Source organism: Sebastes umbrosus, chromosome 13, assembly GCF_015220745.1.
Source record: "Sebastes umbrosus isolate fSebUmb1 chromosome 13, fSebUmb1.pri, whole genome shotgun sequence".
NCBI classification, from domain to species: Eukaryota; Metazoa; Chordata; class Actinopteri; order Perciformes; family Sebastidae; genus Sebastes; species Sebastes umbrosus.
In genome coordinates, this window is record NC_051281.1 from 13,126,512 (window position 1) to 13,142,251 (window position 15,740).

General features: G+C 41.4%; 1 protein-coding gene across 3 annotated transcripts in view; it reads right to left on the bottom strand.

Moving 5' to 3' along the window:
- Positions 1-15,740, bottom strand: part of dip2a (disco-interacting protein 2 homolog A) — a 100,649-nt gene that overhangs the window by 2,294 nt on the left and 82,615 nt on the right. The window contains exons 13-39 of one of the 3 annotated variants that reach the window (XM_037789661.1): positions 15,609-15,718; positions 15,383-15,485; positions 14,220-14,284; positions 13,736-13,829; positions 13,033-13,152; positions 12,795-12,909; positions 11,379-11,518; positions 10,667-10,803; positions 10,451-10,531; positions 9,030-9,157; positions 8,805-8,919; positions 7,955-8,156; positions 7,707-7,816; positions 7,272-7,352; positions 6,639-6,756; positions 6,313-6,434; positions 5,997-6,108; positions 5,767-5,876; positions 5,247-5,377; positions 4,946-5,114; positions 4,362-4,532; positions 3,853-3,882; positions 2,422-2,483; positions 2,131-2,188; positions 1,943-2,017; positions 928-1,102; positions 4-127 (exon numbers count right to left, since the gene is read on the bottom strand). In XM_037789661.1, the coding sequence (XP_037645589.1) occupies positions 4-127; positions 928-1,102; positions 1,943-2,017; positions 2,131-2,188; positions 2,422-2,483; positions 3,853-3,882; positions 4,362-4,532; positions 4,946-5,114; positions 5,247-5,377; positions 5,767-5,876; positions 5,997-6,108; positions 6,313-6,434; positions 6,639-6,756; positions 7,272-7,352; positions 7,707-7,816; positions 7,955-8,156; positions 8,805-8,919; positions 9,030-9,157; positions 10,451-10,531; positions 10,667-10,803; positions 11,379-11,518; positions 12,795-12,909; positions 13,033-13,152; positions 13,736-13,829; positions 14,220-14,284; positions 15,383-15,485; positions 15,609-15,718 (3,058 nt within the window). The remainder of the gene's footprint in view (positions 1-3; positions 128-927; positions 1,103-1,942; positions 2,018-2,130; positions 2,189-2,421; positions 2,484-3,852; positions 3,883-4,361; positions 4,533-4,945; positions 5,115-5,246; positions 5,378-5,766; positions 5,877-5,996; positions 6,109-6,312; positions 6,435-6,638; positions 6,757-7,271; positions 7,353-7,706; positions 7,817-7,954; positions 8,157-8,804; positions 8,920-9,029; positions 9,158-10,450; positions 10,532-10,666; positions 10,804-11,378; positions 11,519-12,794; positions 12,910-13,032; positions 13,153-13,735; positions 13,830-14,219; positions 14,285-15,382; positions 15,486-15,608; positions 15,719-15,740) is intronic. The other 2 variants (XM_037789664.1, XM_037789663.1) reach the window with 2 other exon arrangements.

Sequence of the window (15,740 nt, forward strand, 5' to 3'; positions counted from 1 at the left end):
CACCATTCAGCTATGCTCTTGTGAGAACGGATAACGGAGGTCTCGATGTCGATTGGGTGATACCTCATTCCCCTCAGCTCCAGAGTCTCATCAAGAGAGCCCACCACGTAGAGGGCGTCATGGCGCTCTGAGACACACACACACACAGTCACATAAGTTAAGTAAAGCAAAGATTGAGGTGATGTTAGAGAGGAAAACAGGAGGTAGAAATATCTTTAGTAGGGCTGTCAAAGTTAGCGCAATAATAACACATTAACGCAACTTGTGATTTTTAATTAACCTCCTTGGTACCAACCGTGTCATACTAGCTTGTTGCAAAGGAGGCCAAATAACGCTCCAAATTTGCACTAAATTTTGGCGAGGAAAAACTGCCATGGCCATTTTCAAAGTGGTCCCTTGACCTCTGACCTCAAGATATGTGAATGGAAATGGGTTCTATGGGTACCCACGAGTCTCCCCTTTACAGACATGCCCACTTTATGATAACCACATGCATTATGGGGCAAGTCGTAGTCAAGTCAGCACACTGACACACTGACAGCTGTTGTTGCCTGTTGGGCTGCAGTTTTCCATGTTATGATTTGAGTATATTTTTTATGCTAAATGCAGTACCTGTGAGGGTTCCTGGACAATATATGTCATTGTTTTGTGTTAAATGATTTCCAATCATAAATATATACATACATTTGCATAAAGCAGGCATATTTGTGGACTCCCATGTTGATAAGATTATTAAATACTTGACAATTCTCACTTTAAGGTACATTTTGAACATGTGAAAAATGTGCAATTAATTTGCAATAAATCACGATTAAATATTTTAATCGATTGACAGCCCTAAAGTTCTCTGTGGTGACAAAAATCAAAGTACGAGTCCAGCTTACGGCAAAAGCAATGCGAGTTAGAGCGAGCGCAGCTGATTCTCACCTCCACTGGCATCCGTCAGCTCGGTGCGCCGCAGGAAGCCCAGGTAGCCCGTCCTCGCCCACACGGTCTGTGTGTCGCCAAAGCTGAGCTTTGTGTTGAAGTGGTCAGCATGCAGCGCCTCCTCGCCATAAACTGTGTAGTAGCCTGTGGCGTTGTGAGGACTGCTCACCCAGACCTGTGTTACACACAGAATAATGGTAACTGTTACACAGATGATCACACACATCTGTCGCTCTTTTGATCAAAGTTATGGATCTAGTAATGTCGTCATCCAAAATTTATATAAAAAGAGAATTTGTTGTCTTGTTTATATGGCGTTTAAAAGAGATCAGTTTACTGCAGAAAGCCGACTGTAACCTGATAACTAAAAGAGATACTTTGCTGATTTTCAACCAGCTTTGTATCATGAACAATGTTGAAATTCCCTCAATGTTGTCAGCACCCAAAGGCCCCCGCTCATTTAACAGCAAAAATCCACCGAATGATGTGAAATCACCACTACAAAATCAAAAGTAGATATGGAAGAAAGCGAGTCTTTCTTTTACATTTGTAGTTTTTATTGAGGTTTTTGAATGAGGCTTCAAATGTCAGTCTAAAATCACCCTAAAAAAATAGGAAAAATATGATTTTGTGTTATTTTGGTTGTATAAATGTAATGTTATGGTGCCATTACATTGCTGCTAAACCACCCCGTTGATACAGGAGAGTAAACCGTTTTTGACCACAGTGAAAAAAAATTTTGTTTTTGAAAGGCTAAATACCAACAAATATGGACTGAAGTAGAATATTTCGTTAAATAAACATATGTTGTGAATTTTGGAAATGATGTGTGTAAAAGAGAGAGAGAGAGAGAGAGAAGGTGGACTATTGCACGCAATGTTTCTGTAAGTTATTAATAATAATAATTTGAATGTCAGCGTTATGAATGAAGCTTCGACCTATTCGGTAGGCGATGTAAACGCACGGATTGTGGGACAGGCGACGGTGAAACAAATCAGATGAGGTTGTGACTTACCTCTCCTAGATGGGAGTCTCCCAAGGGTCCTTTAGTCTCTGTGTTGGCAATGATCACCTTCACTCCTGGAAGGATCTGCAACAGACAGTAATATGACAGTAATAAGTCTCAAAGCTTTAGAGAAGAGCAATCCTTTTGCAGTGTGAGCTCACAGTTGTTTGTAGTGTTTTAGTTACATGATGACGTACCTTCCCAGACTCCATCAGTGGCAAGCTGTGTGGCGACCCTCTCTCTACCAGGCGAACCCTGAAGAAAAAAAAAAGGACAAAGTTTCATATCGCCATTTTCATTCCGTTTCTACAACATGTGTAAAAAAAAGTGTGAAAAACAGTCAAAACGGTTCAAAGATTTGTAGTATTTATTCATATGCTAGAAACTGATGTACCACCCTAATAATTACACAATGCATAGAACTGTCTGGACATGTACACTTTTATATCTCAAAGAGAACTCTTGTTGTCCGTGGTGGCGCCCCCTACCTATCATGTCGTAGTGCTCTCATGTCCACATAAACGGTAGTGGGGTCTGGTCCGGCTGTGCCCTGGAGAAAAACAAGCAGAGGGCAACATGAGTTGATAATATAACTCAAACAGCGCTGACATTTATGCTGTATGCTGCCTGAGTGGAGGGGAAGTGGAAGCTGATTATGATACAACTGTTGACAAAGCAGGGAAGGGGGGCGAGGGGGCAGCCAGAAGCCGACCAGCCAGGCTACGATAGTTAGGACTTTGGCAAAACTCAACCATGTAGCCACAGACACAGTTAGATTCACCTGCTCTAATGCTGCCGGTTTGTTTTCTAACAAGTGTAAGATGCTTGTTATTAGAAGGCTATAAAAAAATATAAATGAACTGTTTCCTTCAAATGTTTATCTTCCGTGACAAAACAAAATGCACTCAAGTGTCTAAAAATGTCTGAGCACCATTTGTTTGGATTAAATATCTATAGCTCTGCCATGCAACTGAATTCTAATTGAGCCATTTCTCAAGTTGTGATTCTGGGTGTCAGATATTGATTCCTTCTGCTTTGGGATTAGTCATCATTACTGTTGTGAGACTGGTCACAACGCATTATGGTTTCCATCACTCCTTTGTTTAGTCAGAGCACCAGCTAGCATCGAGTCGCTGTGTGGGGTCTACAGCTGGCTGGAAGTCATTCCTGCCGAACATCAAACTTTTCAACTCCTCCCTCTGAGTGTCAGAGACTCTAAGTCGATAGACTGGACATAGACTTATTTCACCCGTCTGCAGCTACTACCCCATCATTTTATTATTCTCATGTGCAATACAGTTTCCCCATCTGAAATACTGTCGTCAACAAAATGACAAATTTACATTTACATTACTATTTTATATTTACTTTGCTTTTACTTTTACTTTTTCCCCTTTTATATATATATATTTTATGAGCATTGTTGAAGGAAACTGAGACCAAAGATTTTCAATGCCAATGATTGCTTTCCTGGAATTGACAAATGACAAATAAAGAACCTTGAACCTTGAACTAAGTGCGGTAAAACTGAAAACAAACAACAACAAAAACATACATGAACGATTCTTCTTCTGTGTAAATCTTTGTATCACATTGTGGAATAAGGATCTTAGGGTTTGACATGGCAACCCCATATTAACTCAATCAGGGCAGAGTTCATGCTGCTAGCTCTAGATGGTATAATGCATCATAAAGCAGTCGGTTCAGGTCAGACTCGGCTAAAATGAATAGCGGTAACGTAAAGCCGAAGCTTGTCAGAGACAAACAAAACCGAGAGAAAAATCAGTGAATTAAGGTTAAGCGTGTTCATAAATCATGCAACATTAACAAACACACACATGAACACACAGACACATACACACACACACAGACCCAGCAGCAGCCCAATGAGCAAACAGCAACTCTTATCCTACGGTTACCTGCTCAGCCAGTTTCCCTAACCTGTTGGGCTGACGGGACAGGGCAGGACAGATAAATATAGATGTGGATACACATGCACACACACACACGAACAAAATCACCGGGGATAGGGAGAAACAAATAAAACAGAACATCGAAGGGCCACAGGAAAAAAAGAAAAATGTGTCAGACTGAGAAACAACTCTTGTGTTTTTGCAATTGTTCAAAAATATAAAACACAAAGTTTTATCCATTTCCCTTCACCTCAAATTAGTTGGTAAAAAAATGAAATAGTTTCCTATTTTTTAGTAAGCTAGTTGCATTATATCATCATTAACATTCGCTCTTTGAAAGTGCTGCCAATCCTGCGTTTTTCAATGATTTCTTGGATGATTATCTGAATCGTTACATAGATTCATTTCCAGTTTTGCCCCCTAAACCGTTGACAACTATGGACCTCTCCCACCCTCTTCCTCCTCCTCCTCCTCCTCCTCCTCCTCCTCTCCTTCGTACTTCACCAGCCGCTCACCTGCAAACAGATCGCCACGTTCACCCTGCAGCCGAAGGTGGTGCTGACGGCGCGCGGCGAAAGCCCCAAGTCCTTGAAGATCTTTGAGAAAGACTGGGTGAGCGCTATGCGGGGCCTCTCCTCTGCTACCACCATGCACGTACGCACGCAAGACAGGTTCACATTTCGCAACTGCAGATGAAAAAAAGAAGAGTTAGATCAGTAAAAAAAATAATAATAATAATTAAGTGCAAATTGTGTGAAATCAAACTCAATTTGCAAAGACGGCTGTGGGTGCATGTAAACTAGGAGCCGATGATAGAAACTTAATGGTTTCATTTTCATATAATAGAATCAGATTCTACTCATTAAACCACAGACACGATTTGTAAAAAAAAATACGAGTCTCAAGTGCTGCAGACAGTAATGAGCACACAGATACACAGGAGTGAAGTGTTTCACCCCGAGGACTCTGACTCTGTCTCGATAATCACAGCGCTATAGCAACAGCACCACAGGGAAAAGGAGTAATTGAAGTCGTGGAAAATGCTGCAGTTTGCTGCTTCCCAAGAGACAACGCTCAACACCTGAAGAGACAAACTGACCCGCAGTGCCTCCGTCTGTGAACCCAGGCCCTTGGTGCACATCTCCATGACCGAATACGAGCAGAAGGTGACGCGCACTTTGTACTGGCTGACTGCCGCGAGCCACAGAGACGCGTTGCTCTCCAGCTCCAGAGGGGGGACCAGGATCGACTGGTGGCCCGAGTACACACTGAAACCAGAAACATGCATGCAGACAGAGAGGCTGAGTGGGACAACATAGAGAATAAAAAGCCTTCACTAAGAAACAACTCAATGTTTCTTCTACTAGCACAGGCAAGGTCATTCATTTGTTCAGGTTTACCTGCACAGGCACCAGAGAGCGAAGCCCAGGCCGCAGTAGGGGTCCAGACAGATGGCGATCTGCCGTGAAGGGTAGAGCTCACACTGCAGTTTGATGGAGCGACACAAGGCACTGGTGGCGGCGTGAGACATCTAGAGGAGATGATGTGATACACAGAGACACGAATGATGCATCAAAACTGGATCCTTTAGTAAAATTCAACTTAAAAACAACTCCTTGAGCTTTTAGGGATCCGTTAATTATTTCACTGACTGACACCTCAGAAGTGTGTGGATGGTTGCTTGATGCTCAGAACTTTCAGAAAATTTGACTTGAAATCAATCAATATCAGTTTAAGTATAAGTAATCAAAGTCACACAATAACACAAACAAACCAACCGATCGATGCAGCGGTAGACCAGCAACTCCCGTGTTATGCGAGTCTGGTTGCTTTAGTGTATCGAGTAAACTTAAACTGATATTGAAATTATCCCTTTAAGAACCCAGGAGGCTTAAGTGAGTCCTTCAACATTCCACATACTTTGACCCCTGCTAAGATGCCAGTTGTGGACACACTGAAGTCCAGGTACGCTAACATCTCCGGGGTCGGGGGCTTGTACATCTGGGGATTCTTCTTCCTGGGGAGGTCATCTAGAGGATGAACAGAGGGAGAGGAGGTTTAGAAAAACAGACCATGTCCTTTGCTTATTTAAAAACCTATTCTTTGGTGGCAACATGAGAACATAAACTGTGTATGTGTGTATAATTCACCTGTGTCCAGCACCATGGGCCAGCTCTTGACGTCCACAGCAGCCGCAGCCTCTTTGGATTTCAGCAGCTTCATTATTGCTTGAGTGGTCAGGATACACACTGACTTACTGACCTTTAACACACAGATACTACAGGATTAGTACATAATACATTACATCACTTTAATTCACACATTTTTCAACCCTCACGGAGCAGAGCTGACTTTGTGTGTAATTCAGTTAAACCATACATTCACCAGGTTTAATGATTGTAATAACTGTGCAGAGAGGGATTAAATTAGCATTTTGATGCAGGTCAGCGGACTCTCAGCGGTTACCTCAACAATCATCTTGACGGTGGGCAGCGTGGTCGCCAGGTTCTGGGGGTGCGGGGGTCTGACGGTGACCGGCACACAGCCGGCGTACAGGCAGCCGTAGAAGGTGGCAATCAGGTCGATCCCTGCACATAAATGTTTATACCTACAGTGTTTAACATTTTACACCTTGTAGCTGATGAAACCGCTGGACAATGGAATAACAGTGGAATAACTTTATTGAGTCTCTTCTGGTGTGTGATTATGATTAACAGACAGACTTAAAAACTGAATACAGGGATAGTGAAGACAAGAAGCACAGCAGCAGCTGTAGCAGGAGCATTTCTTACCTGGCGGGTAGACGAGTGCTACGTGGTCTCCAGTGTTGAGGCGTCCCATCAGTGCTGCAGCCACCCGCTCCGCCCGCTTGTGCAGCTGCAGACAGGAAGCTGTACTGGCCACCGTGCCCTGAGGAGCAACAGATAAGAAAACACATTAATTTACACTGCTAGGCTACACTTTATTTTACAGAAATAAAAGTTGTAAGTTCAAGAAAATGGCTAGTAGGGCTGCAACTAACAATTATTTTAATTGTCAATTATCAGTGTTTCCCAAAGCCCAAGATGACGTCCTGGAGTCGATCCCAGCTGACATTGGGCGAAGGCGGGTACAGCCTGGACGGGTCGCCAGACTATCACAGGGCTGACACATAGAGACAGACAACCATTCATGCTCACATTCACACCTATGGGCAATTTAGAGTCTTTGATTTTACGGTAAATCTTTATTAGAATTGAATTATTATTTTAAGAGTAATTATAAAGTGTGGTAGGGAACCTGAAGACATCTGGCCCAGCTGAAGATTTTTCTCCCACAATTGTTGCAGCTCTGAGTGTTTTTTTTTAATCTATAAACAGTTTCTCAACTGAATTTCCAGGAAATGGCAAAACTAAATTCTACATAAAATGATGAAAAGGCAGTACCTTAGCGTTGAGAACGAGGAACAGAGGATGGTCTGGAGTGGCCTGAGCTCTCCATTGTAGCACATCCTGTATGTAAAGGAACTATAGAGGAGAGAGACACACACAAGTTTAACTACAGAGAGTAGCACACAGCAAAGACATACAAACAGAGACAATGATGAATCGCTACACAAACAACGTAGAAATGATGGATGGCACGAGGTGGGTGTGATGGGGTAGAGTTTATGTGATGGGTATAACACATGATGGAAGTGGAATCTGAATTACACAACACCTGTGTTTATTCAGATAGTGTAGACAGCAGTAAGTCAAACTCATGTCCTCTCCACCAGCTGCATGTATTTCAGATTCCCCTCCCTCCAGTGTGCATGCTTACCTGTGTCTGCAGTGTATGTGTTGAGGTGATGAGCGGGTGAAATGAGGATGACTATCTACCTTACGTGCCTGGTCATTGTCCTCGAGTTGGGCCACGTCTCTCCCGCAGGCCTGTGCTATCCTCTTGCCTGCCACCAGGTTGCCCACTATCATAGAAGCAGGACCGACCTCTGTCCAACCACATTCAGGGAAGTTAAGACTTACATTCATATCGACATAAATATAAGCACCACAATAAAAAAATGAAGAAATGAACGAGTCTTTATGCTACATAAACCAGATCCATGCTGGGACATGTGGTGGTCTACCTGGCTGTTTTTGTCTCGGCTTGGGCAGGTTGGTGACACATGTGTGAGGGCACATGAGGACGTTGCAGGGGTGCAAGGCGCCCTCCAGGAAGCGCTGTTTGGTCTCAGATATGTGGATGCCGCCCAGGGGAGCCTTAGGGAGCGTGTTGGCAGGCACCAGAGCCAGGCAGTAGACCCCGACCTGGTGGATGCTGTCTATAGCCTGGAAACAGAAACAGAGGAGAAGTGGAAATTAGTAAGTAAATCAGAGAAAGTTGTGGTCCAGTTTCAGTTTCAGTAAACACCATAAGGGATGTTTTAACTTGCAGTTATTCTAGTTTATATATTAATCTCTTTTATATGAATATGTAGATTTGAAAATGAAAAATATTGACATTTCCTCAGCTTTGACTGGGTAAAGGGACCATAACATTGGTTCTTTATTCTTCGCCACATTAACTACACACCATGACTTTACTAATGACAATTTTCCAAAGCAATAAGGCTTGACTTAATTTGTATCCTCAAGCTGCATAGCAATAGCATCCTTGAGTACCTCTCTTAATGCATTCAAAGAACATTCAACATCCCAGATTTAAGAATAATTCACTATAATAAATTATCTCGAGGAAGTTTGAAGGTTCTGCAAATTGGTTTTCATAAGGAACTGGCATAAAACAACAATGAAAACTTGAAGGTCGAAAATTGATCTAAAACCTTGTGACACGCTGTAGAAAACAGTAAGTAAGGAGTAATAGTAACTATGTATATTTGATTTGCACTTACTAGAATATGCAATATGCAAAACATGCAAACCCACAAGTATCGTCCTTCAGTTATCTGTGACTAAGTGACAAGATGTGAAAAGCACCTGAAGGACGCGGCTCATCCACTGGAAGCTGTCTTCCTCAGAGGCGTCTGGCCTCTGCTCTGCCACAACAACGATCCTCTCGTCATGCAGCACGGACACAGAAAACACGGCTATCCTGGAACACACATAAAAAAACACTGTTACAGCTACATGCAATCAAACTGCGTTAGAGAGTTAGAAAACAGTGCAGATTAGACGATAGAGAAGTGTAGCTTCCTCTTTTACCTCCCCCTGTACACAAACTTCATGGGCTCCACTGCCAGCGCTGTGGCGACCACATCATCGGCATTGTGTCTCCGCCCACTGACCACCATCAGCCCTTCCATCTTCCCCACAACAAACACAAGGCTGTCCTGGTGGGAAACACAAAGCACACACACACCGTTAGACATTTACCCCAATCTAAAGTACAGTGTGCAACCACACAACTAGCACCTGACTGAGGTAATGGTACATTGGAAATTGAAGGTTCCTTGAAGGGAAAAGAACTCTTTCAGCTCAGGAATGAAAAATATCACTATTTGTCGACTCTTGTCTGGCCCTGGATGAATTTAGCTTGCGACGGCTGTATAAAATATGATTCTTTCCTTCGCTAATTTAAAAAAACGTGTAAAAAACAAAAAAACATGACAGTTGCTCTAACGTCAGCCAAAGGTTTCTAAGTAAACAGAGCTCTCTGTGGACAAATAGTCACTATGGAAACTGTCCACAGAGAGGTCTATGAATTATCCAGAGTAACTGGGATGTTGTTTCTGGACGGACACACTGCAGTTGAATCTTTTCCAAATCATTTTTCTGGCTCAAATGAATTTTCCTCCATTTCATTGAGGTCCCAGCAGAACATAAATTGAACATAATAAAACACTGATCCCTTCACTTAGGACAGGAGCAGGTTGAGTAGAATATCAAAAAGATATGACACACAGATTGATGATTTATGACAAATTAAGTCTATTTGAGGTTTATGCTGCATTCACATGGAATCAGGCAGACGGCAGACGGACAACAGCCTCTGGACAGCACGGGAAAACAAACAAACAGTCTGTTGGAATGACAAGACGGCAAAACAAAATGTGCATGACAATATGTTGGTATGGGGATGTCGTATTGTTTACAAAGGATGGAATAAAATGTATGAAAGAAAATTCTTTTGTGTCTATTATTTTATGTAATTATTCTAGTTATGCATGTAGCTATAAAATGCAGCTCTCTCTATATTCTATTACAAACTTAAAACACTTTAACCCCCTGTGAGGGAGCTATGTTACATCTGGTTTTTAAATAAAAAAAAGTTAACATATTTTAATGTTCCACAGCAATGCCCTCTACCGTTGCCGGTATTATCTGCCGGCTTCACCTAATTTTGCCGCCCTGCTCTCGTCCACTAACATGATATCCAGTGTGTCTACCGTCTGCCTGATTCCAAAACTACAACATATCACAACTCATAATGTTTAACACAGGGCTGTCAGCTTTCAGTAAACATTACTGACAGAGGGAGATGGGACGAGGGTGACTGTGTATGTAAAAACGAAATGCCAATAAATATATTTGTGTTAAAATAAACAGGGCTATCTTAATACTATAAGACAGACATCAAAGTAAAGTAAGGTTAAAAAACTGCATGTTAATGAGGCGGAACTTACCGGCCCCACGAAGCCCAGCAGTGAGGTCCTGGTAAATGGTCTGTCGCTGATGGGAATCCCAGATGGTGTTACTGGGATGGTCTGCAAATAGACACAGCACTATTAAAACACACACATTCATGGATGAAGTAGAAAAAATTTCCATTAAAATAACTATATGAGGAAGTCTATGAAAGCATTTGCACTCTGGATTCAAATAAGAAATAAGACGCCAACCTCAAAGATGTTCTTGGTCATCCCCGGGAGTCCGTAGTAAGCGACACCCGTGCTACCTGAGCTCACGCAGATCTCTCCAACCTCGTCTGTCTGACAGAGATAGGGCGTCCCATCCACCCGCACCACACACACCAGAGCTGGAGACACATGATGACAGGAGGGCAATACAATATAATTTAAAGTAGATGTCTAAATTGGCTCACAGATCTTAATTCTTAACTTCTAAAAAGAGAACTAAAAAGTTAAAAAATGTTCAATAAGTAAAAGTTAGTTATTGATTAAAGTTCATTCCAGCAAAATGTATTTCTTTAATTGGATGAATTGCTTTATTATTGTCATAAAAATGTTTTGAAATTCTGTTTTAAAGGTGATTATACACTAAAAGAAAACATACTTATTCATATTACATTACATTTCTGCAAATAGATCCCCCTAACTGTTACACACTGGTCCTTTAAAGGTCATTCCAGCAAAATTTCATTTTTCAACAGGAAGAACTGCTTTATGCTAATGACGACATTGAATAAAAAAGTTAAAGCATTATTGTAAAATATTTCATTGTCAACATTTACATAGTGGAAGTACGTTTTTCTTAATATCTTACAACATGTGATCGGTGGTGTCACTATAAAAATATATCTTTCATCTTTATCTTCAGCATTTTACTCATTAACAGCAACAAAATGTTAATAAGCAGCGCAGTGCTCTGTACCTCCAGACATGACCTGTCCCACATCCTGCACTGTGAGGACAGAGAGCTTCTCCTCTGTGTCCACCCGGATCACACTGTGGCTCAGCCCTCCCATAGACAGCACCGCCTTCCCTGGAGGAGGAACACCCATCTCTGGAGGTCTGCAGGACCAAGACATTATTAATGCAATTACTCGTTATTAGTGAACAAAGTGACACACATGGAGAGACTTGTAGTTTAAGCCATCTCTGCCTTTTATGGCAAACAAAACCTCTGATACAAGTTCCATCTTAGTTCATCAAATACAGCAGTTGTTAGCAGACTGAGCCATCCACTGGGAAGTAACTAAGTACAATTACTTAAGCACTGTACTTAAGTACAAATTCGAAATACTTTACTTGAATATTTACATTTTATGCTACTTTATACTTCTACTTCACAACATCTCAGAGGCAAATATTGTACTTTTTACTCCACTATATTTGACTGACAGCTTTAGTTATTTTTCAGAAATTATAGTTTTTTATCCCCTTCCTGTCCGGTGAAAACCATCTAGCTCCAAATTAGGTTATTTTTAATGTGAATCTTTCTGATAAACTGAAGGATGAAGTGTTTTTTTATGTGTTGAGAAAGTTCTCCTACTTGTGAAGATAAATAAACTATTGGATCAGCTGGAAAATACATCGTCACAAAGCTGAAAACAGGGCTATTTTTCTCATGAAAAACTGACTTTTTAGAGATTTGTGGTTCTCACAGGACAGAGACGCTACAATCATGTGATGATCTTATAGAATATGATGCATTGCTGTATATTAAACTACCTAACAGTATATAAAGGAGTTAAAATTAGTACAATCTTCAACATCTACAGCAGTAAAATGCAACATTAATCCAGAAACATCATATATAATAGTAAAACACTGACAGGGAACATTTCACTGCACAACTTTAAGTATATTTTGCTGATAACACTTACATACTTTTACTTAAGTAGAGTTTTGAATGCAGGACTTAGTATTTTTGTAATATTTTCACAGTGTGTTATTAGTACTTCTATTTACGTAAAGGATCTGAATACTTCTTCCACCACTGTTTAGTACATTGTCTTTATTGCAGCAGTACGGGCACCTTAAAATATGAATCTATGAGATACAGACTCTCTGGATCCATTACATCTCTACACTATTTCTCAAAAACAGCCTATTTGAAGCATGTGTTTTGAGTCTGTCTGTCATCCTAATCCTCCTCCATGACTGAGCGCCGTGATCAGCAAAAAGCTGACACATCCTCTGCCTCATCTCTGTGTTAAAGAAGCACAAATCTCCCTCCTCTCCCTGCAGATTCCAGCTAATGTTACAGTGTGATTTAACAGCACAGAGAGGCAAAGCGGTAGCAGGTTGCTTTTGTTCTTAATAGGGTGCAGTAACAGCAGCTCACCGGCGGATGGCGACAGTCATGGCTTCTGAAGAGCTGGCACATGGACAGATCACCTCAGGTCGCAGCCCACGTGCCTGAAACACGTTGAGGAAGGCGTCACAGGAGGATATCGACCCTGTGATAACACACACATACACAGTCAGTCCAGTAAACACAAACAAATCAATGATAATCTCTTGTGGCTTCAGGGTATTTATTGAGGTTATTTTATTAAATGAGAACCTGCAGGTGGACTCACATGGGTTGGCTCCGTCTGCTACGATCAGCATGCGAATCGAGCTCAGGCTGATGTCTCTCTGGTCTCTCTGGGCCAGCAGAGACCAGTGCATGTCCCTCGACTTCACCACTGCAACCCGTGCTGTGCAAAGGGGACACAAAGGCAAGAGAGACAGGCTCACAATAGGATCACCCAATCAACACCTCTGTCATTCAGCTTAACAGCCAATAGCAGATCACTAAATCTGACAGCAAATAGCAGCACGACTCAGTCTGAGTCAGTTGCCAACAGGTGACTCAGCAAATCTTGGACCAGAAAGGAGATGGATCTTATTCAGCGCAGCAGGCCTTATGTCCTCGACCTCCAACGGGCAAACACAATTGGACTAGAAATCAATGAGTCCAACAAACTATTACTCCAATCCATCGTCCCCTGTCAAACATGCAGCGAGAATCAAAACCGTTATGAGAAACAGACTCTCTGGAAGTAAAATTTGATCTTATTCAGGCTTACAGACACTCAAAACAATAACAACATGTTGGTTAACTATCATTTCACCATAGAGCCAGAGCTACCAAAGGATTTTTCTCAATGCACTATAATACAATTTCCATACTAAATAGAAAAAATTAGGTTTGTTTATCTCGTATGGATTCCCTCTTCGTCGGGCTGAGATGCAGCAAACAGTGAAAAGTGACAAATGTCGAGGTGGACTGACCCTCACCTTTGTACGTGTGCACCTTCTGTATCCAGGAGAGGGGGTTGACTTTCATCAGGGAGTAAGGAATGCTGATCACGTGCATCCGATTCATGACGCTCTGCCACGAGAAGAGACAAGCACCAAAATATTTCAGAAATGCAGTGCAACTACATGATGTCACTGTAAACAAGCTGCGAGTCATGACAAGGTTTTATTAGAGATAAGAGTATAAATGAAACATTGTTTGGGCTACTGTTATAGGAGTTTAAACGTGTAACAGCAGGTGATATATAAGCTGTATGTAAATTCCACGACATGTTTCAAACTCTTGTGTTATGAGACAAGATGACTAAGACATCACTAGTTTGAATGTGTTTACATATTGATAATGTCCTCATAGGGAAGATGTCTGTCAGATAAATCACGCTTTTTCAGCAAACTGAATCTCTTCTATTTCTAATTATATAACCGTCTTGTTAGCATTACCAGATGGTTCAAGCCCACTCACCGTAAGTACGCCGTGCCATAATCCTGCCTCTCTCTTGAAGTCCAGGACGTTGGTTATGGTCTCAGCTGCAAATCAAAAAGAAGATTTTCCCAAGATTAAGGTTTGAGACATTTAACCCTCATCCTACCAACCTATTTAACATACAAATACTACCAACTGGGGTCCCTGGGTACCCCAAGAATAAACTACTGTTAGAAACAACCAGCATAGCAAAATATTTCATTTCAAAACATTATTAGTAATGTAATTAATGCCATCTGAGGAAAACAAAAAATATTATAAAATTATTATTATTTCAAGAAAGTTAGTTCATTTGCATATTGTGTAAAATGAAAATAGACAGAGCACATGAGGAAATCTGTGTCTGCTGCATCTGTCTCCTTCAAAATGATGGACAGAGTGCCCTAACCCCCCTGATAGTGTGTGATACTTTAAATTAGGACCCATGACAAACATTTTATCTTTCAAAACTACACAGGCTGCAATTGGGTGCTTCTGACTGGGGTACCCTAGGACTTCAATATATTGGTCTCTTTAAAAAGCACTAATTAAAACAGAAACAAAAAACAATGATATGAAGTCATTAGGAAGAAATTGATGACAAAGTCATGAAAAATTGCAATGATAAAAATAAAGCACCTGTGAGTATATGCCAAAAATACCTCTGAGGTCTACTACTAAATCTTGATTGAAGCAGTATTGGATTCAGCGAAGCACCAAACTGAGTTTCAGAAACAGACCTGGAGAGTCTCTAGGGGCTGTTTGGAGTTATTTAAAGCCAAACTGGGACACTGGAGGAGAGGAGGTGCCTTACGTTGTCAGAAAGAGACACAACCTGCTGAGACGCTGCATTTATCAAACTAGACTGTAATTACACTCTGATAGGATCTGTGAGCAACGTGAAGGGGGATTCTATAATATCATAGATTATAAAATAGGTTTGTTTGATGAATGTGCTCAGCGTTATCTAACCTGCAGTATAAATAAGAGGGAAACAACACAGCAAGTCCAAAAGTCAAGCCTAATGTATATATGTTTTTATTTTTATCATTACTAAATCTGGTTGAGTTGTCTCTTTCTTCCTTTCTCTCTCTCTCTCTCTTTAGCACACGCTAACACCACCAGATTAAAATGAAGTGTAGGTACTAGAGTGTCCTCCTCACCTTCAGTGTAGCCGCAGGCCTGTGTGAGGGCGTGACAGTGAGCCAGCATGGCTGAATGGGACACTGTGATCCCCATGGTGCTTCCCTCCTTGCTGGTTTTATACTGGATGTAAGAAACACGGAAAAACATTTGAACAGTTGTGGATTATATGAAAAAGAAGAGCTGATGATTCAATTAAAATATAATCAATCTAAATTTGCTTTATTGGTATGAAACTCCACATACTTCAATGTAGGCGATGTCATTACTGGCTTCCCGTATCGGAGGATGCCAGTCTTTTGGTGGCTTCACAACATGTTTTCCATCTGTCACAAACCACAGCAACCGCGGCCAGCCTGCAGAGACGGAGACATGAAG